The sequence below is a fragment of the Diabrotica virgifera genome, chromosome 3, assembly GCF_917563875.1.
Source record: "Diabrotica virgifera virgifera chromosome 3, PGI_DIABVI_V3a".
NCBI classification, from domain to species: Eukaryota; Metazoa; Arthropoda; class Insecta; order Coleoptera; family Chrysomelidae; genus Diabrotica; species Diabrotica virgifera.
The window spans coordinates 31,531,586-31,554,242 of NC_065445.1; the positions used below are offsets into that span (position 1 = coordinate 31,531,586).

The window sequence follows — 22,657 nt, forward strand, 5'->3', positions numbered from 1 at the left end:
TCAAGCGGCGCTGATCGGTGCGGGGGCATTTTTGACCATCTTATCCCGCTATAGCCTTTAACTACATTTTAAATATTCTTTCAGGTTTAGACGCCTTCATGGTACAGTCGGTCTGCCCGGTGAAACCAAACAAAATACTCCTCGGTCAGAGAGTACAAGTACAATTACCTCAGAGAGTGTAAGTGATAATCAGGAACTCGATGTATCGAGTTGGCATTCCGAAGAAGGAATACCAGAAGAGACACAATTAAAAAGGTGTGTACGTTGTTCATTACTCATCGTTGTTTATCTCAAAGGCGACGCAATGAAGCAATAAACGTACCAAATGTTTGTAGTTTGGATGCATCTCAATGACTTGTGGCTTTCGATTCGTAAGAGCCTTAAGAAACTGGGAGCTAAAGTGATAGCGAAATGAAACTTACATCATTGAACAAGGAACATGCATTTTCCAAAGTCTTTATACCAATACGTTCACAGATATATTTCAAGATACTTTCTCTGCAACAAGATTAGATCCACCATTTTACGAAACAGTTAGGAGAATCCTTTATGGTCTACATCTTCAATTTCCTGATATTTTCCCAATAAATTTCCTAACTTCTCCAGCTCCAGATCAAACAATTATTCTTAATAGAAATGGAAACTTACAAAAATCACTATAAGATATACACTGACGCATCCATATCATCAGACCATTCTTGCACCCAATACATCCTTAAAATTTAAATTCAATCCCATTACTTCACGATACACTGCAGAGTTATATGCAATATTACAAGCCCTTCTCTACATGCATCATTCTCTTTGCCTTATCCCTATGCGGGGTCGGCTTCCCTAATTGCATTTCTCCACACAATTCTATCTTGGGTCATATCAATGTTAATCCCCTTTACCGACATGTCCTGCCTTATCGTCTCTCCCCAGGTCTTCTTTGGTCTTCCTCTCCTACTCCTTCCAGGAATCTGCACTTCAGCTATTCTTCGTATTGGTTGATTAACGTCTCGACGTTGAACATGACCAAACCATCTTAACCTATGCTCTCTCATTTTGGCATCAATTGGTGCCACACCTAGGCTTCCCCTAATATACTCATTTCTAATTTTATCCTTTTTTGTCACTCCACTCATCCATCTAAGCATCCTCAATTCCGCCACATGCATTCGTTGTTCCTCTTTCTTTTTCACTGCCCAACATTCAGTTCCGTACATCATAGCCGGTCTTATGGCTGTTTTATAGAATTTTCCCTTCAGCTTCATTGGAATTTTTGTGTCACACAACACACCACTCGCTTCTTTCCACTTCATCCATCCAGCCCTAATTCTACTGCATGCATCTCCATCTATTTCTCCATAACTGTAATACCGATCCCAGGTACTTAAAACTATTGCTTTTCACAATCATTTCACCATCCAAAGATACCATTTTATTTGTAGTAACTCCATCTTTAAATGAACATTCCAAATACTCTATTTTTGTCCTACTAAGTTTTAAACCTTTTTCCTCCAGAGCTTGCCTCCACTGTTCCAGTTTTTGTTCTAAGTCTCTTTCACCATTTTCTACTAACACGACATCATCAGCATACATTAAGCACCATGGAATGTTACCCTGTAGTTTCACTGTTATCTGGTCCAAAACTAATGAGAATAAATACGGACTAAGCACACAGCCTTGGTGCAATCCTACTTTCACATGAAATTTATCAGTCTCTCCCACACCTGTCCTAACACTAGTCGTTACTCCCTCATACATATCCCTCACAATCTTTACATATTCACCAAGGACTCCTTTCTTATTGAGTGCCCACCACAGAATCTCTCGAGGAACTCTATCATATGCTTTCTCAAGATCAATGAATACCATATGAGCGTTTGTTTCTTTACTCCTGTATTTTTCCATCAACTGCCTTATAATGAAAATTGCATCTGTTGTTGATCTGCCCTGCATAAAGCCAAATGGATTCTCGGATATTTCGGTCTCTTCCCGTATCCGTCTATCAATTACTCTTTCCCATATGTTCATGGTGTGGCTAAGCAGTTTTATAGCCCTGTAGTTTGTACATTATTCTTTTCTACATTAAGCCCTTCGCTACATAAAAGAGTCGAAACAGTCCGTGTCTCTCATATTAACCGATTCACTAAGCTCACTTCACACTATCAAACGTTTATATACCAATAATCCAATCGCCTCACAGATTCAATCAGAAATAGCGACTGTAAATGAAAATAAGGTTACTGTCGACTTGGTGATTTGTCCCATCGCATTCAGGTATACAAGGAAATGAAGAACCAGATCCTCTGGACCGCTTGGCATCCTTCAGCCAGAACTCCATTCATATTAACGAAGTATCTACTTATTGTTGTTCTACTTATGATTTGAAGGCAGAAATAAAATGTAAAGTGTAAGTGCGTGGCAAAATAAGTGGAGTACATCACAAAACAAACTCAAAGAAATTAAACAATTAGTGAAAACGTGGCTCCAACCAACAGCGAATAGACCCGACCAAGTGAGAATAACACGTTTGCGGCTGAGACACAGTAACTTAACCCATAAACACCTCTTCACGCGAACTATGCCACCAATATGCGAAAATTACCAAACAACACTCTCCGTGAAGCATATATTAACTCAGTTCAAAATATACGAATCACTAGGCCCTCTACTGTTGAACATAATGTTGGATGCAATAATAAAACAAGTCAAGAAAAAAAGAGGGTACAAAATGGGCTATAGAGAGATAAAAATACTCTTTTACGCTGATGACACCGTGTTAGTAGCAGAGTGCGAAGACGACCTACAAAGATTATTGCACGAATTCAACATTAACGCAAAAGAAATAAATATGGAAATATCGGACCAAAAAGAAAAAGCTTAGTAATAGACAAAGAATGAATAAGATGCAAATTGGAGTTAGACAATCAAATTATATAACAAGTAGTGACTTTCAAATATGTACATGGAAATTAATCTATCAGTCGACAACAATATCGAAGAAGAGTATGTAAAAGAACAAATAATTAAAGCCAGTAGAACGGCCGGATGCCTAAACGACACAATTTGGAAAAACAGACACGTGATAGTGGAAACAAAGGCCTGAATATATAAGTCAGTTATTAGGCCAGTTATGACTTACACGACCGAAACAAGACCAGATACAAGCAAAACTTAAAGACATCTAGAGACCAACGAAATGAAGATATTAAGAAGGGTTGCTGAAAAAGGACTACAGAACAGGATAAGAAGTGAGGAAATCCGACGCATATGTGGGGTAGACAATATAAATACCTGGGTGAAGAACAGAAAAAAAGAGTGGAATCAACACATAAGCAGGATGTCTGAATCAAGGATAGTAAGAGAATAGCCAGGGACAAGCCAGCGTTAGGCAGAAGAAGTATAGGACGCCCAAGGAAACGATGGAATGGCAATTTAGAGACAGAATGAAAGGCACCGTTGAAGAAAAACAGGCAGTAGTGCCAATATACAAGAAAAAGAAGAAGAAGGAAATATACGAAGCTACAAGAAAGAAGCACAACATCCCAAAGAATATAAAGGAAGCCTTAGGAGTAAACATGACTGTTAGAAATACAATAAGTTATCTAAAACACACTGGATTATATCAGCTATTGTAGCCCAATAAATGACCGTTTTGGAGTGTAATTTTCAGGGTCAACTGCGAATTGCATGAAAATTTGAATTTAGGTTTGACTTACCCTCCACTTCAAAGTTGAATTTGTGCCGTTGGTTGCTTTTACTTGGGGGGGGGTGCCAGTTACCCCTCTCGGGGGATAAAAAACGTGTGTTTAAAATAAGTCCGGAAATGGATAAATTGACAGATTATAAGCAACTTTCGTTCTATAAATTTTTTTACGTAAGTCAATACTTTTCGAGTTATTCGCCATTGAAAATGTTGATTTTTCGACAAAAAAACTACGTTTTCAGACCGTTTTTCGCAAATAACTCAAAAAGTAAATATATTATCGAAAAAAATATTCTTAGCAAAAGTGTAGCCTATAAAAAAACGAAAAAAATAGTGTATCAGTAAGTAAATAATAGTGTATAAATTGAGTAAAAACTAAGTTGTCGCTTATGAAAAATACGTTCTTATTCGTCTAATTCCAAATCGAATAATTCAACGCGAAATCACCGAAAAATTAAGCACTTTTCGGGAAAAGCGTATTAACATTTTTAAAGTATCTAAAAAATATATATCTTTATATTTGTTTTGTACAAAAGTTTCTAGCATCAAAAATAAACGAGTTACACTGAAAAAAAAAGTCGGCCCCTTTTTTTGGTAAAAAAATTGTGAAAACTTCCCTCTATTTAGCACCCTAAATAAAATCGTTACCGATTTCCATTTATTTTAACTGTATGTTTATTGTTTATATGATCTGTAAGGTTGATTGGTTTGAAGAGTAAGAAAGAAGAGTTTTGAAAAAAATTGGTTTTATAGTAAAAAAAATTTTCAAAAAATTTGTGAAATGTTTCCTTTTTTCAAAATAACTTAAAAAGTATTAGTGATAAGAAAAATCTTAAAGAGTATAAATGCAGGTTTTGCTATTATAAATATGCTAGTTTCATTTTGTTTTTCCGTAAGACAAAAATTGGTTAAGATATGGCTGTTCAAAATTTGCATACACTCGTAAGTAGTGACCCGTTCAAGCTTTTTCAACTATAACCCTTTCAAAAATAAGCACTTTAAAGCGGTGAGACTGACAGATCATATAAAAAATAGATAAGTAAGTAAATTGTTTGTAAAGCGGTAGCGATTCATTTTATTTGGGGAGCTAAACACGGGGAGATTTTCATGATTTTTTCATCAAAAAAAAAGAGGCCAACTATATTTTGAGCGTAACTCACTTATTTTTCGGGATATCACCTTGAAATATTCGATTTGGAATTAGACAAATAAGAACGTATTTTTCATGAGCTACAACTTTGTTTTTACTCGATTGATAGACTTTACTGATACACCATTTTTTTCGATGTTTTATAAGCTACACTTTTGCTAAGGATATTTTTTCGGTCAAATATTTAATTTTTGAGTTATTTGCGAAAAACCGTCTGAAAACGTAGTTTTTTTGTCGAAAAGTAAACATTTTCAATCGCAAATAACTCTAAAAGTATTGACTTGTATAAAAAACTATATAGAACAAAAGTTGCTTAAAATCAGCCAATTTATCCATTTCCGATCTTATCTTGACGTATGTTTTTTCGCCCCCAAGAAGGGGTAACCGTCACCCCCCAAGTAAAAGCAACCAACGGCACAATTTCAACTTTGAAGTGGAGGGTAAGTAGAACCTAAATCCAAATTTTCATGCAATTCGGAGTTGCCCCTGAAAATTACGCGGTATCGCCGTTTTTCCCGTTTCCCTGTATTATGTTTTTTATGTCTCTAATAACGCTTGTGGTTGTAATGAAACATAATAAATTTGTAATTTGGAAATAATTGACGGAAATGAGCTCAATATTACTGTTCGGGTGGTTTTTGGAGTCGCTTATTACGAATATCATGACGGCGATGATATCGTAGGCTAGTGGCGCCAACTCCTTTTCTGGAGTTTTGTTGAAATTCGATACAAAATCAATGCAAACTCATTACGCGGAGGCTTTTGAGATCGCTGAACACGAATATAACGTTGACGATGGTCTGAGACACGTGGTGCACAGGGCGAGCCACGTTTTCTGTAGTTTTGTGAGAATTCGATACAAAATCAGTGCTAAGTTGTTATTCGGGGTGTTTTTGGGGTCAGTTAGCATGAATATCATGTCGGCAATGGTCTCCAAAGGCCCTGTTGTCCAGAAGCGGACTCGTCTCCTGAAGTTTTATGGACATTTGATACAAAATCAGTGGGTCCTGTGCACCAAGTGCCCCAGAGACCACTGCCAACATGATATTCGTGTTCAGCGACCCAAAAAACAACCGTGCTACTACTTTGCACTGATTTTGTATTGAATTTTCACAAAACTCCAGGAGACAATGCTCGCCTTGGACAACAGGTGCCTCGGAGACCATCGCCGAGATAATATTCGTGTTAAGCGATTCCAAACACCTCCGAGTAACGCGTTTGCACTGAACAATTTCTGAACATTTAACATGTTCACTAAACACCAGGAAACGAGGCTCGTCCTGGGCATCAGGTGCGTTGGAGACCATCGCCGCCATGATATTCGTGATTTGCGACCCAAAAACCCCCCGAGTAAGCAGTTTGCACTGGTTTTGTATCTTATTTGCATAAAACTCCAGACGAGGGGCCTATCCTGGGCACCAGTTACTTCGAAGTATAGTAATATTGAATTCAGCTCCGTCAGTTATTTCAAGATTACAAATTTATCATTTTTATCACCTCGAACTGCATTTTCCTTGTTCAGTCAGGCAATTAGCATTTCGCCATCGTCACGTTAGTACACAAAATTTCCTAAGACTGTAACGAATCGAATGCAACAAGTTTCATTGAGATGCAATGTAATCCAACGGCAAAATTTTGGTAGGTTTTGGGCTTTTTACTGCTTCATTGCCTCACCTGTACATGAAAGTATAGATCTGTACATTGCAGTTATTTTTTTATTAGTGAAAGTCCGTATACGTCTGATGAGGAGGAACATGAGGAACTACTATTTTCTCCTGTTAATTTACGCTTGAAACAAGAATCATTTGATTCGCGTGTGGAACAACATGGTCCTGTATCTATTAGAGACGAGGGAAATATTAAACAACCAAGGTCTCCTCTTAAAAACAAACTGAAACCTGGTCCAGTCGTGGGGACCATTGACCAACACCGTTCTGTGCCTATTGAAGAAGATGAGGATATTAAACCACCAAGACCTCCTCTTAAAACAAATTTCCTACCAGGTTCGATAGAGTTGGGTAAACAACAATATCGTCCTATACCTATTAAAGAAGATAAGGATTTTCTTGAGGTAAACATTATTAATTTTACTCTATTTTATTACCTATTATACAGGGTGAGTCACCACTAACGGGATGGAAGATTACAGCAAAACGGTAAAAGATCTGTAATACATTTTAAATATACAGGGTGTCCCAATAAATGGCGATGTATCAAAGTTATATTATTTCTTATGAAACGCCCTGTATTTTATTGCATTTTTTAATTGTCCGTAAAAAATAAGGTATAGTTTTACAAGGCTTCCATATACCCATGTACAGAGTGTTCTGAGTTATGTTGACTTTTCTTAAAATTTAAAGTTTTAAAAGAAGGCTTGTTCTCAAGTTATTTAAGAAACTATAAAACAATTACTTCTACATTTAAATAGCTGGATACTGGTTGGATGTACTCTATTATTAATTGTTACGCATTTATTTACAGAGTTTTCAAAATTTACAGTTTCATTATTGGATTATTTAATATGTCATATTTTGCTTAAATGGAACACAATGTATATTAATAAATAATTATACTAAACACATTTACCTCTTTCGAAAGGTGTATGGATGTCCTATACCTAGGTCCCATAGTTTTTGCGTAATTTGCAATTACATATTTAAATTTTTAATCTGTAAATCGGTTTTAAAACAAAATATATAGGTAGTTAATTTTATGACAGTATGGTCTGGTAATTATCAAAAATATAAACATCCGTGTATAATATTCAAATTTAATTGTTCCTAAAAATGAACAATCACGCTATCTACTAAAGCCACCCAGGTCACCAGGATTGACAAAGATGGATTTTTTAAATAGGGTTATATCAAAAATATTGTATACTTATGCTACACTTGCTACTACTCCAGATGATATGAAATTAAGAATTTCGAACGCTTTTGCGTCTATAACACCACCTATGTTAAATAATGTAAGCAAATCATTTTAAGATAATATCGCTTGTTGTATTGCACAAGAAAGCAAACATTTTGAATGTCTATTACATAACTGATATTTTTTTTACCTATAGTAAGTTGTAGTTCATTTTGTATTATTTGTGTATTTGTTTTAATAAAATTCTTCGTTTCGTTATGATTTTAATTATTTTCAATAACGAAAAAATTTATTTTTCAAATCAGCAACTAAAAGTATACATTTTTATTTACAACTACACTCGTTTATACCAACTATGCAGAGTACTTTTATAGCACTTTTATGAAAGCAACTTTAAAGAAAACTAAAAAAATAGTTTTAAGGCATATGTTTTACTGACATAATAGTCTTGAGATCAAGTAGTTTTAATAATAGGTTTTATTAGTTATATTAATAGAATCTTTAAAACTGCAATAAAACTAAAAGGTAACAAACTAGAATCTAACAAAACCAAACAGCCCGGAAGTTCTTCATAAAACTGATTAGTTTTAAAGTGAACTGAGAATAAACCATTTTAAAACTACAATAAGACAAATTATCTATTAAGATTAATTAGTCTTATTTGATACTCTTCTTAGATACTTTAAAACTAGTGACAAATGCTTAACACTTTTAAAGTTCTGGCAGTATATCTACAAGGTAACTTTAAAACCATTATCTTCTTATTTACCACAGTAAAAACTTTATAAACCTTAAATAAAACTAAAATGTTTTTATTGTGCTACTTGAGTAGTGTAGTTGTTTTTGTATTTTAATGTTGTGTTTCATAGATTAATTCCTTTGGAACTCTGCTGGTCCAGTTTGTCTCCCTTTTTTGATTAGTAGTTGGGGCGGGATAACTTTTGACGAGTAACGGTCTTCTAAACATTGTTTATATTTGTTTCTTTATTTAATTTTACAATAACTATTAACAATCTAATGTATATGTTGCAGATTGACCTAAGTCTTGCTGATTCAGCTTCTGAAAGTCCTAGAACTCATAATACGAATTCAAATAATGATACCAAACCCAACATATCACACATTAAACAAGAAAGGAGCAAAGTATATTCCAACACCAGTTATGAACACCTTCGAATCTTACACAAGCAATTGCGAAATGGTCCAATACAAGTTAAAAATGAAAACGATATGATTCGCAGAGAAAATTGTGAACCATCAGACAGATTGAGCGCTGAAAGTGAGCAGAGTACTTCTAGACCAGTCACTGACGGTAAAATATTGCAAAACCTCTAGATTTTAACCTTTCAGAGATAACGTGGCATGATCGTACATAAAGTATAACGTGCGGACTCACAGTCCACACATCCAGAAAAGGTCCAAAAAACAAATATTTTCGGAAAAACGGTCTGAGAACTTGTCAACTGTTTAAATATAAAGACAAAAAAAACATTTGCAAACAAATTTATTATGCACTTAAACTCATGCTTCAAAAATAAAAGTGAACGGATATATCCATTTCACATTTTGAGTCCTATAAATCGCAAAAACCTAAATTAAAAAAATACAAAACAATTATTTCTAAGAAACTAAACAATGACTAAATAAAAAACAAATGTTTGAGCTGCGCAAAGTAGATACATGAATGAACGGAAATAAGTCAATCTTCGCTGCTGTCTTCCGAGATTCTAAGATTCTCTCCTCAATGTCTTCTTCCATGTCGGTATCGTGGTCCTGTACTTCTTCATAATCTCCTTCCAAACTAGCATCAGCATTGTCAGGTTCAGCTTCTGGCTCAGAATCAGAGAGAAATTCCGCATGCAGCTTTTTAAGATATGCTAGTTGCTTTTTGAAACTCATCTTAAAAAATCTGTAACAAAAATAAGAAAAAAATCAAATATACAGAAAACGTAATCAGTAGATCACTCCCAATTATAAATTACATAAATATTTTTATATTTACCCTAAAAACAAAATATTTTAAAATTGAATCTTACCTGAAGATTTGTGACAACTTGTATAACGTGCGGACTCACGTTCCGCAAGTCAATATAGCAGCAGAACTAAACGCACTAAGACAATTCTCACAACAGTACTGAATAGAGTATCACCTCACTTGAAGCTAGCGAGCACGCCACGACCGAGATCGTAATTAATCGTCAGAAATCGACAAATATTTAGACAAGCAGAATCATAGTCCGCACGTTAACTCTGAAGAACCCTTGGATTCACATAAAATTTGGAATACACATAGCTAAGGTGTCCAAGAAAAAAAAGTGATATTTTGCCGATGCGTGCTTTCGCCCTGGGGGTCAGTTTCATTCCTTGTTGGGGGTGAAACAATATACGTTCAAAATAAGTCCGGAAATAGATAAAACCACTAATTTTAAGCAACTTTTGTTATATATCGTTTTTTCACCAAGTTAATACTTTTCGAGTTATTTGCGAGTAAATATTTCATTTTTCAACAAAAAAAAAACGTTTTTAGGCGGTTTTTCGCAAATACCTCAAAAAGTAAGTATTTTATCTAAAAAAAACGTTCTTAGTAAAAATATAGCTCATAAAAAAAGAATGTGTGTGTACTTTGTACGCACGTAAGAAGTTATACTTCTATTATAATATAATCTAACTTCATATTATGATTTCAACGAAATCAATATATCTACTTTAAACAGTTTTTTTATTGTATTTAAATATTAAACTAATTTTAGAAAGAACTAAAAGAATACCAAAAATTTTAAAAAAGAAAAAGACTTTTTAAGAATATCCGACTTTGTTCGGATTTGTACGGGGGACCTCTCGATCCGTAGGCGAATGCTCTACCGATGAGCTACCACCGTTGTGTATATATACGATCATTCTAGGACATAATTACAATCACGGTGACAGATAGATTAATTGAAAATAAACATTTTCAATAATACTAATTACGAGGAAGACAAATCCACAGACGCAAAAATTATAATAAATATATTCACTAAAAACACTAATAATATATTCTTTTCACGCACACCTTATTTGCGCTACATAACTTAAAATATGTAGCGACTAATACCATACTGTCGGTGTGCGCATGCGCCCAGAAAAATAAAAATTCACCCTCGTACCTAAAGAAGTATAACTTCAAAAAATGAAAAAATGGTGTATGCATGAGGTCTCTAGACCCAGTAGAAGCAGAGTTGTAGCTAATGAAAAATAGGTTCATATTCGTTTAATTCAAAATCGAATATTTCAACGTGAAATAACTAAAAAATGAAGCAGTTTTCGGAGAAAACGCATTACAAAGTTTTTAAAGAGCTTAAAAAATTTTTATTTTTGTTTCTTAAAAAATTTTAGTGTCAAAAATAAGCAAGTTGCGCTCAAAATAAAATTGTTCCTTTTTATTGTGTAAAAAAAAATCATGAAAACCCAAAATACAAATGAAATTAATCGTTACTACTACACAAGTTGCTTTATTCGTGTATGTATTGTTTATATGGTGTATTCCACGAATATACGACTGTTTTGGATTATCGCGACAACGAATATTTTAGTGTGCAACATAAGAAGTACGAAAGTATTTTGCTCTAATAATTACTTCAATAAACAACAATATAATTTGCAATTTACTTTCGTTCTTCATATTTTGCACAGTAAAATATTCGTTGTCGCGATAATCCAAGAGTGTCGTATATTCGTGGAATGGGGTATGTGATATATAAGTTTCATCGGTTGAAAGGGCTGTAGATGAAAGTTCTTGAACGAGTCACTAATCACGAGTGTATGCAAATTTTGAACAGCCATATCTTAATCAATTTTGTGTCTTACAGAAAAACAAAAAATCCAAAATATTCAGAAAAGCAAAACCTACATTTTTTTACTCCTTGGTATCATTTGGTAATAATTTTAAGTTATTTTGAAAAAGCATTTTTTTCAAAATTAAAAATTAAAAAATTGTTAATTTAAAACCAGTTTTTTTTTTTTCAAAAATAAGTACTTAAACCGATGAAACTTACAGATCGTTTAAATAAAATATAAGCAGCTTGTGAAGCGAACACGATTAATTTCATATGAGATGATAATGAGGGGCTGATTTTCCCGATTTATTTTTGCCAAAAAAAGGAGCATCTTTATTTTGAGCGTAACTTGCTTACTTTTGATGCTAGAAACTTATAAAAATCAAAAATAAAGCTGTTTTAACTTTAAAACGTTATAACGAGTTTTTCCCAAAAAGTGTTTTTTTTTTTGGTTATTTAACGTTGAAACATTTGATTTGGAATTGGACGAATAAAACCCTCATTTTCATTAACTACAACTCTGCTTCTAATTTGTCTAGACGCCTCATACATATACCATTTTTTTCACTTTTTTATAAGCTATATTTTTGCTAAGAATTTTTTTTTTGATAAAATACTTTTTGAGTCATTTGCGAAAAACCGTCTAAAAACGTGGTTTTTTTGTTGAAACATGAACATATTCACTCGCAAATAACTCGAAAAGTGTCGGCTGAGTGAAAAAACGCTATAGAACAAAAGTTGCTTAGAATTAGTCAGTTTACCCAATTCCGGGCATATTTTGAGATCGTATAATTTTTCACCCCCCGAGAAGGGGTGAAACTTTTCCCTGGGCAAAAGCCACACATCGGCACAACATCACTTTTTTCTTTGACATGTTAGCTATGTGTATGTCAAATTTCATGTGAAGCCAAGCTGTTCTTTAAAATTTGGAGCGAAGCCCGTGAGGAAATGTACTATTCAGATGTTTCTGTTTTAGACCGTGTTTCTGAGAAGGGTAGGACTCTTACTCAACGGAATAAAGATGTTGATTTGCCCAGAGATAGGGTCGTAAATAGGAATAAGGAAATTGAAAAGACTGCTAGAATGGACAAAACAAGTGATTCGAATACGTTATCTAATTGGGATAATCTCGACTTTTCACCGGTAGCTGTGAAAACTGAAAAAGGTGTTGAAACCGAAAAAGGTAAGTTAAGTTTTTAATAGGATATTAAAGATTTTGTTTCATAATACATGATAGTTTTGCTTGTTTTCGATTCAGAGGGATGCACACCCGCTGGACAGGCTGTTTCTACCATTCTAGGCGTCATCAGCAGCGTTCGTTAGCGTGCACTCCTCTGAATCGAAAAACAGCTGGACCATCAATTTAAAGGGAATCTGAAAGATAATTCAAAATCCCCATTAGGACGCAATACAGCGACATCTCTTAACAAATTGAAGAGTCTCAGATGCAGAATCCACCAAAAATGGTAAATAGTTATTTAAATCTGAGACTATTCGTTTTGAAAGTTCTTTCTGGTATGGTTTGTTCAACAGTAAATGGTTGAGTTCAATTAGTGCGGTTGTAAATATTATTAAATTTATCTGACCTGGCCCATTGTTAAGACCTACCCGGAGCGATAAGCCACCGAGGTAGACAGAGTTGGTATTTTGCAATTAACACTGACTAGACGGTACTCCCATAATAAAGCCTGAAATAAATTTTACCTGAAACCGGGCCTTTTATAGTATTATCGGTTAATCCAGGATGTTTATAGTGGTAACTAATTGAACTCAACCATTTACTGTTAAACATACCATACATCCTTAATCTGCGACTTTTTCAATTAATAAGACCGCAGACGACGAATATAGAAAACGAAAAGGAAACGATCACATTCCGCTTTCATTCGTCTAGGAAAAAAGGACAGAAGAGGAACTTTCAGTACTCAAATCCGAGTAAAGATAGAAAAATAATAAATGATGGTTTTGCTTGTTTTCGATTCAGAGGGATGCACACCCACCAGAGGGAAAAAGTCGCAGATTAAGGATGTACCAGAAAGAACTTTCAAAACGAATAGTCTCAGATTTAAATAACTATTTACCATTTTTGGTGGATTCTGCATATGAGACTCTTCAATTTGTTAAGAGATGTCGCTGTATTGCGTCCTAATGGGGATTTTGAATTATCTTTCAGATTCCCTTTAAATTGATGGTCCAGCTGTTTTTCGATTCAGAGGAGTGCACGCTAACGAACGCTGCTGATGACGCCTGCAATAGTAGAAACAGCCTGTCCAGCGGGTGTGCATCCCTCTGAATCGAAAACAAGCAAAACCATCATTTATTATTTTTCTATCTTTACTCAGATTTGAGTACTGAAAGTTCCTCTTCTGTCCGTTTTTTCTAGACGAATGAAAGCGGAATGTGATCGTTTTTTTTTTCGTTTTCTATATTCGTCGTCTGCGGTCTTATTAATTGAAAAAGTCGCAGATTAAGGATGTACCAGAAAGAACTTTCAAAACGAATAGTCTTAGATTTAAATAACTATTTACCATTTTTGGTGGATTCTGCATCTGAGACTCTTCAATTTGTTAAGAGATGTCGCTGTATTGCGTCCTAATGGGGATTTTGAATTATATTTCAGATTCCCTTTAAATTGATGGTCCAGCTGATTTTCGATTCAGAGGAGTGCACGCTAACGAACGCTGTTTTTCGATTCACGCTAACGAACGCTGCTGATGACGCCTGCAATGGTAGAAACAGCCTGTCCAGCGGGTGTGCATCCCTCTGAATAGAAAACAAGCAAAACCATCATTTATTATTTTTCTATCTTTACTCAGATTTGAGTACTGAAAGTTCCTCTTCTGTCCGTTTTTCCTAGACGAACGAAAGCGGAATGTGATCGTTTTCTTTTCGTTTTCTACATTCGTCGTCTGCGGTCTTATTAATTGAAAAAGTCGCAGATTAAGGATGTACCAGAAAGAACTTTCAAAGCGAATAGTCTCAGATTTAAATAACTATTTACCATTTTTGGTGGATTCTGCATCTGAGACTCTTCAATTTGTTACGAGATGTCGCTGTATTGCGTCCTAATGGGGATTTTGAATTATCTTTCAGATTCCCTTTAAATTGATGGTCCAGCTGTTTTTCGATTCAGAGGAGTGCACGCTAACGAACGCTGCTGATGACGCCTGCAATGGTAGAAACAGCCTGTCCAGCGGGTGTGCATCCCTCTCTGAATCGAAAACAAGCAAAACCATTATTTATTATTTTTCTATCTTGACTCAGAATTGAGTACTGAAAGTTCCTCTTCTGTCCTTTTTTCCTAGACGAATGAAAGCGGAATGTGATCGTTTCCTTTTCGTTTTCTATATTCGTCGTCTGCGGTCTTATTAATTGAAAAAGTCGCAGATTAAGGATGTACCAGAAAGAACTTTCAAAACGAATAGTCTTACGATTTAAATAACTATTTACCATTTTTGGTGGATTCTGCATCTGAGACTCTTCAATTTGTTAAGAGATGTCGCTGTATTGCGTCCTAATGGGGATTTTGAATTATCTTTCAGATTCCCTTTAAATTGATGGTCCAGCTGTTTTTCGATTCAGAGGAGTGCACGCTAACGAACGCTGCTGATGACGCCTGCAATGGTAGAAACAACCTGTCCAGCGGGTGTGCATCCCTCTGAATCGAAAACAAGCAAAATCATCATTTATTATTTTTCTATCTTTACTCGGATTTGAGTACTGAAAGTTCCTCTTCTGTCCTTGTTTCCTAGACGAATGAAAGCGGAATGTGATCGTTTCCTTTTCGTTTTCTATATTCGTCGTCTGCGGTCTTATTAATTGAAAAAGTCGCAGATTAGGATGTACCAGAAAGAACTTTCAAAACGAATAGTCTCAGATTTAAATAACTATTTACCATTGTTGGTGGATTCTGCATCTGAGACTCTTCAATTAGCTTTTGTTTCATTTCGCTTCAGAGTAGGCTACATGAACACCTCTGAATCAAAACGAAACCAAGCTACCTATGTAAGCAGAAATGTAAAAATAATTCTGCGTATCGGACGCTGTAGCAGTAGCGACATCTATTACAGGAAAATGAGAAGTCCCAGATCTAAACAATAAATCTGAAAATTCTCTTAGAACCACTTTCTGGTAACATCCTTAATCTCTGTCTTTTACAATTTATAAGGCAAGGAGACGACGAATAAAGAAGACGAGAGGGACTCTACAGTATGCAGTCACATTCCGTCTATTGGTCTAGGAAAAAGTCCAACGAAAGTGGGTTCCGTGTACTCAAAATATGAGTAAAAAGAACAACTAAAAAACAGCTTATGTTTTAATTCTGTCTCTCCAGACGTCTTTAATAGGGCCACATGAACTACCGCTAAAGCGTCCGATACCCAGAATTATTTTTACAATTCTGCTTAAACAGGCAGCTTGGTTTCGTTTCGATTCAGAGGTATTCATGTAGCTCCACTGAAGACGTCTGGAGAGACAGAAACGTAGGTATTAGGCCAGGGTAATAAAACAAAAAAACCCTGTTCGTGACACTTCAGCCAAAGCAGCTTTATCCATTAGGCAATATAGGCAGTTGCCTAGGGCGGCATTTATGAGAGGGCGGCAAAAATACTATATAAAAAATATTTGTATATAAAAATTATGGATCTGAGTTCTGTCAATAAAGAGTATGAAGCTCTTTCAAATTTCTTTAACGCAAGGAAGCCAAAAAATTGGGCCCAAATAAAACATATAAAGAAATAAGAAAGAAAAAAAGAAAAATTCAATTTGACGAGCTTTTCAGCTAGTGATGAGATGAAAATCCACACATTCTATATTATAATCGACACTCTGATAAGAGACCTGAATAGACGTCTAGTATCTTATCGACTAATTTATCAACGTTTTCGTGTTATTAACAGATTTGCCAAAATTAAGCAATGAAGAAATTATTAAAGAAGCTGAAAATCTGATAAAAAATAAAGACGACCAAGATACATCATTCATACATGAATGCATTCACTTAAAGTGTTATTTGGATACCACAATAAAATCACAAATTGACATATTTATAATTTAAAGAAGAGTTAGTGCAGTTACTGAAGGTGGATATGAGCTATTAATTACCTCCGAGTTTGTTGAACCTCCATCGATTTTCATGAAACTTGGTGAGTGGTTAGAGGATATCTCAAGGAACAAAGGTGACATAGTGCCACTTTGCGTCTTTACCCTGAGGATGGATACCGCCCTTTCTCGGGGTGAAAATTATTTTATTAAAAATAACCCCATAATTCGATAGAGGGACAAATTCTAAGCATAATTTGTTACATAAAATTATTAAAATTTTATTACACAAAGATTTTAATTTTTCGTGAGAAAAATGCATGTTTTTAACCGATTTTTCATACATAACTCAAAAACTATAAGATTTTACAAAAAAGTTATTATTACCAAAGTTGAAGCTAATAAAAAATGAAATAAACTCCTTACTGGAAAAACCTTTTAATGTTAACTAAAAGTGAGTTAGAGGTAATTGAATGTAGGTATATTTTTTTCGACGAGTACCCAAATATAAGTATTCAAGGTTAAATAACGGGAAAATGATGCATTTTATATAACACCAAACCTTCTTAAACAATGGTCAAAGTACTTAAAAGTATCTATCAAATGAGCCCCCGAACAAGTTGATAGCATTAAAAGTTATGCACTAAATATTTTTCAAAATTTATCTTTTAAAAATTTTTCCAAAAAAGTTATTGTTTTTTTTTAAATAACTCCGTAAATTTTTACGGTATCAGGTGTGCCTAAAAACTATTTGAAAGTTAATTTTAATGGCTATTAAACTACGTTGAATTTAATCTTTTGAACCCCTTATTTTTTTAAACATAAAAGGTTAAATGGCCCGATTACATGGTTCTCGCAGCAAAATCTATGCTTTAAACGTTTCTATCTCGGTTATTTTTTACCCTACAGAAATAGTAACAAGGTAAAATATTTTATACAGAAAAACTAAAATTTGGTTATACATATATCACTTTTTACGTATATTGAGTATTTTTGGAGTTATTATCAAAAGAAAATGAAAATTACGATGATCTTAAAAATTCTGATTTTTTTTTAAATTACATCTTTTCTTCAAAAATATGCATTCTTGCTTACTTAGATAGCTTGAATACTTAGATTTGAGTACTCGTCGAAAAAAATATACATTCAGTTACCCATAACTCACTTTGAATTAACACTAGTTTAGTTCTTTAAGTGAGGAGTATATTCAGCTTTTTATTATATTCAATTTTGGTAATAATAACTTGTTTGTAAAAGCTTATAGTTTTTGAGTTATACGTGAAAAACAGCTTTATTAAAACATTTAACAGCAAGCAAGCATTTAACAAGTATGCATTAAAACATTTATTTAAAAAATTTAACAGCAAGCTATAACAGCTTTACGAAAAAATAAAATTTTTTGATCTTTAATAACTCAAAAAGTATTGATTTATATTAATAACAATATAACAAATTTTGCTTAGAATTTGTCACTCTATCGATTGATGGTATTATTTAAAAAAATTTCACCCACGAGAAGGGGTGGCATCCACCACCACGGTAAAAGCGCAAGTTGGCATCATGTCACCTTTATTCCTTAAGGTATCCTATAACTACTCACCCATTTTCATGAAACTCGATGGAGGTTCAATGAAATCGGAGGTGAAAATCTGCAGTGACTGCACTAAGTGGATTGAAAGATATTTTCCCTAATTTTGACATTGCTTTGCACATTTATTTGTGCATGCCAGTTGCCAACGTGTCCGCTGAAAGGTCATTTTCGAAAATGTCAAGAATTAAAAATAACTTCCCATCAAGTATGACGCAAGAACGTGTTATAATAATTTGTCGATATTGTCAAGAAAAATTTTTTTTTTGAAAAGAAGTCTGATGTGATCGAACTGGAATGACAATTTTTTCTGTTATAGGTATATAAACATCGTAGTTTAAATCCATTTTTAGTGTATTCTTATTTAAATAAAATTTCTGCAATTTTTTTTTTTCGCAAAAATGGTACATGTTTGAAGGGCGGCTACTACAGAATTGCCTAGGGCGTCAATTTACCTAAACGCGGCCCTGACTTCAGCAGCCAGGGTACTGAAGCGTTTTTTCGACAGGTTATACCTATAGGAACAAATTATAACTATTTCCTGCGTAGGATCTGGCGGCTATTTTTATTTATAAACAATTAACTGTCAAAAAATGGCATTTTCCCCTTTTGTTCAAATCAACGGAAAACAGTGAAACTTATGATTTTTTTAGTACAAATATCTTCGAGATTATGGAAAAAGCTGTAAAATGACGTATTACAAAGTTTGATAAACTCGTTTATTGTTAGTACAATTGCGAAAAAAGGTCGGAATTGCAAAAAAAATATTTTCTCAATAACTGTTGTAAAAGTTAGTGTACAGCTTTGAAATTTTTGTCAGATGAGGGCTCTTTAGTGCTTAATATGTGATAAAAATTTCAAAACGATTCATTCAATTATTTAAATTTTATTCAAATTGTTTATCCCAGAGAGCATTTTTTTTGCAATAACATAAGTCAGAAAAAATTACCTTAGAAAAACATTTTCAACATGGTTTAAAAAACTGAATAAAATATGCATTTATTAGTAATAAATAATTATGCAAAAGTATCGTCAATTTCTCTTTATAAACTTTTTGAATAACTTTTTCCAAAAAAATTAACTTTTTTACCCTGTTTTAAGTGCACAACTACCAAGTAATGTTATCTACATCATAATTGATAAAAAATTGTAATAAATATGCATAATTTCTTATATAACGAAATAAAAAGTTCATGAGGAAAGATTTACGATACTTTTGCATAATCATTTATTACTAATAAATGCATTTTTATTCACTTTTTTTAAACCAAGTTGAAAATATAGCTCTTGCTCTTTCATTTGACACCTGTGGAATAGTTCTAACGTCATTTTCTTCTGATTTATGTTATTGCAAAAAAATGCTCTCTGGGATAAACAATTTGAATAATATTTAAACAATTGAATGAATGGCTTTGAAATTTTTATCACATATTAATCACCAAATAACCCTTATTTGACAAAAATTTCAAAGCTGTACACTAATTTTTACAACAGTTATTGCGAAAATAATTTTTTTGCAATTCCGACCTTTTTTCGCAATTATATTAACAATAAATGAGTACCTATATCAAACTTTGTAATACGTCACTTTAACGATAAGATATTTGTACTAAAAAAGCCATAAGTTTCCCTGTTTTCCATTGATTTGAAAAAAAAAGTGAAAAATGCCATTTTTTGAAACTTAATTGTTTATAAAAAATGGAATGAAAAATGGCCGCCAGAGCCTACGCAGGAAATAGTTACAATTTGCTCTTATAGGTATTACCTGTCGAAAAAACGCTTCAGTACCCTGGCTGTTCAAGTGTCATGGAAAAAACCTTATTACCCTGGACTATATAGGGATGGTGGATCACCGCTGAACCGAAATGAAACTAAATAGTCCATGTGGTGAGACCGCTCCCCTCTGGAAAAATTTCTGATTCGGTTTCTTTGTGGATTCCTATTCAAAAATGTCCCCTTTAAACAAATCTGAAGGGTGCCGGGCGGAATTTTTGGGCAGAAATTGTTTAAACAATTTTTTTAAACAAATACAAAAGATCACGTTTTTTTGCTCCGGAACATATTTTTGAGTTTTTTCGGTGATTCTGAACAAGAAAGGTATCTTGTAAATTTTCTCAAAAATTGATAGTTTTCGAGTTATAGGCGATTTAAAATCTGAAAAATGCGAAAATACGCTTTTTCGAGACTTAAAAACTCATATTCAAATTAGTATTTTTGAGGTTGCCAGACACTTAAATTGAAGACTAAATATTCAGCTTCCAGATTCTGAACAGTGATCGCGTCTAACTTTAATTTATACCGTTGTTTTTTAATTGTTAAATATGCGTGTTTATCCGATTTTTTTGCCGGTGCGGCGCGCTTCTTTTCAAAAATCTCCTATTTTCCTCCGAAAAATATTTTTTCTAGATTCTTTGGGACATTCTAAATAAAATAAGTTTCTTGATATTTTTCTCAAAAGTTAATAGTTTTAAAGTTATAAGCGATTTAAAATCCGAAAATGCGTTTTTTGTCATTTTTCGGATTTTCAATCGCTTATAACTTAAAAACTATTAACTTTTGACAAAAATGTCAAGAAATTTATTTTATTTAGAATATCCCAAGCAATCTAGAAAAAATACATTTCGGATGAAAATAAGAGATTTTTGTAATGGAGCGCGCCGCACCGGCAAAAAAATCGGATAAACACGCATATTTAACAATTAAAAAACAACGGTATAAATTAAAGTTAGACGCGATCACTCTTCAGAATCTTGAAGCTGAATGTTCAGTCTTCAATCTAAGTATATGGCAACCTCAAAAATACTAATCTCAATATGAGGTTTTAAGCCTCGAAAATGCGTATTTTCGCATTTTTCAGATTTTAAATCGTCTATAACTCCAAAACTATCAATTTTTGAGAAAAATTACAAGATACCTTTCTTGTTTAGATTGACCCAAAAAATCTAAAAATATATGTTCCAGAGCAAAAAAAAACATTATTTTTTGTATTTGTTTAAAAAAGTTGTTTAAACAATTTCTGCCCAAAAATTCCGCCCGGCACCCTTCAGATTTGTTTAAAGGGGACATTTTTGAATAGGAATCCACAAAGAAACCGAATCAGAAATTTTTTTCAGACGGGAGCGGTCTGACCACATGGACTAAAAGCTGTTTTTTGCTTTTTCATTTTATTCATATTTTGAATACACGGAATCAACTTTCGTTGGAATTTTTTCCTAAACGAATAGACGGAATGTGACTGCATTTTATATTGTAGAGTGCACTTTATATTGTATTATTTGTAACCGATGGAACAAAAATTAACAAAAATGACAAGAGCTAGAAGTAACCAAAATACTACTTTTCTGTAGTATTATATGGGGGAAAATGATAAGATGAAGAAAGTGGGATGAACTGATAATAAAAGTATGAATAGACAGACGCCAACTGAATTGAGTTAGGCTAGCGATGGATGCAAGAGAACGACAACTTGACACTCAATGAGGGATACGGCCAATTTGCATGCCTGTCAAAGACGGTAGCTCAAAATAGATAGGGATGATGACTAAGAATCGAAATATTAAGATAAGACTTATGTACTGAAAATGAGTTCTTCATTACTTGCTAATGAAGAACAAATTGAATAAAACAAACAGATCATTTCCAGGCGCCCATGATTGGATCCGATCCGATCCGATATCGGCCGACGTCGGGAGTAGCCAAATTGCATATTCTGCAAATAAAATTCAAAAATGTCAAATTTTGCGTATTTTTTATAAAAGTGTGCATATAAGTAATTGAATTTTTTGTTTTAACTATTTCATGAAATAAATCAACAATAAATAGCTTCCAAATCTTAATATTTGATTTTGTAATGTATCTTGTATCTCTACAAGATCGATATTTTATAATGTTGTCTTGAATATAAGGGTTACAAAATCTCTTTATTTTTAGGTATAAAATTTAATACCTCTAGCACAGAATGGGAAACAATTATTGTTTCCTATTCTGTGCATCTAGGTAAATAGTTTTATTGGGATGGTCCATTTCACTTTGGTTATAAAATTGTAACGGGTCTTTGAAATTGCCGAAAATAATCTTGGATAAAACCTTACAAAGAAAACCGAAGTTTTGTACTGCTCAATTTGTGATAAAACCGAAATTATAATTATACTACCTGTTATGTGTTACTATATCTTTTTATATGAGTATATTTTTTAATACGTGCCAACACAAGGCTAGTTTGTAATAAATCAATGTATTTTTTCTTTGTGATGAAAAAATAGGATCTTAAATTTATCAGGATAGTTACGTAGGTTTTTGTTTATATTAAATTCTCCTGAAGATCTGTCTTTAAGAGGAAATACTAGCGATCAACAGGTAGCGAAAACGCGTTCCAAGATTGCGGCTGTAATTTTGAATATTTTTTCGAGATATTTGGCACACGTATTCGTAATATATTAAAGAATGGCGGTACAGAGCCCAATTTGAAAAATATATTAATATGTGGAAATTACTCTGTA

General features: G+C 33.6%; 1 protein-coding gene across 3 annotated transcripts in view; it reads left to right on the top strand.

Moving 5' to 3' along the window:
- Window positions 1-22,657, top strand: part of LOC114324244 (uncharacterized) — a 104,634-nt gene that overhangs the window by 29,611 nt on the left and 52,366 nt on the right. For 2 of the 3 annotated variants that reach the window (XM_028272036.2, XM_028272035.2), the window contains 4 exons: window positions 85-255; window positions 6,567-6,915; window positions 8,748-9,027; window positions 12,507-12,713. In XM_028272036.2, the coding sequence (XP_028127837.2) occupies window positions 85-255; window positions 6,567-6,915; window positions 8,748-9,027; window positions 12,507-12,713 (1,007 nt within the window). The remainder of the gene's footprint in view (window positions 1-84; window positions 256-6,566; window positions 6,916-8,747; window positions 9,028-12,506; window positions 12,714-22,657) is intronic. The other variant, XM_050646396.1, reaches the window with a different exon arrangement.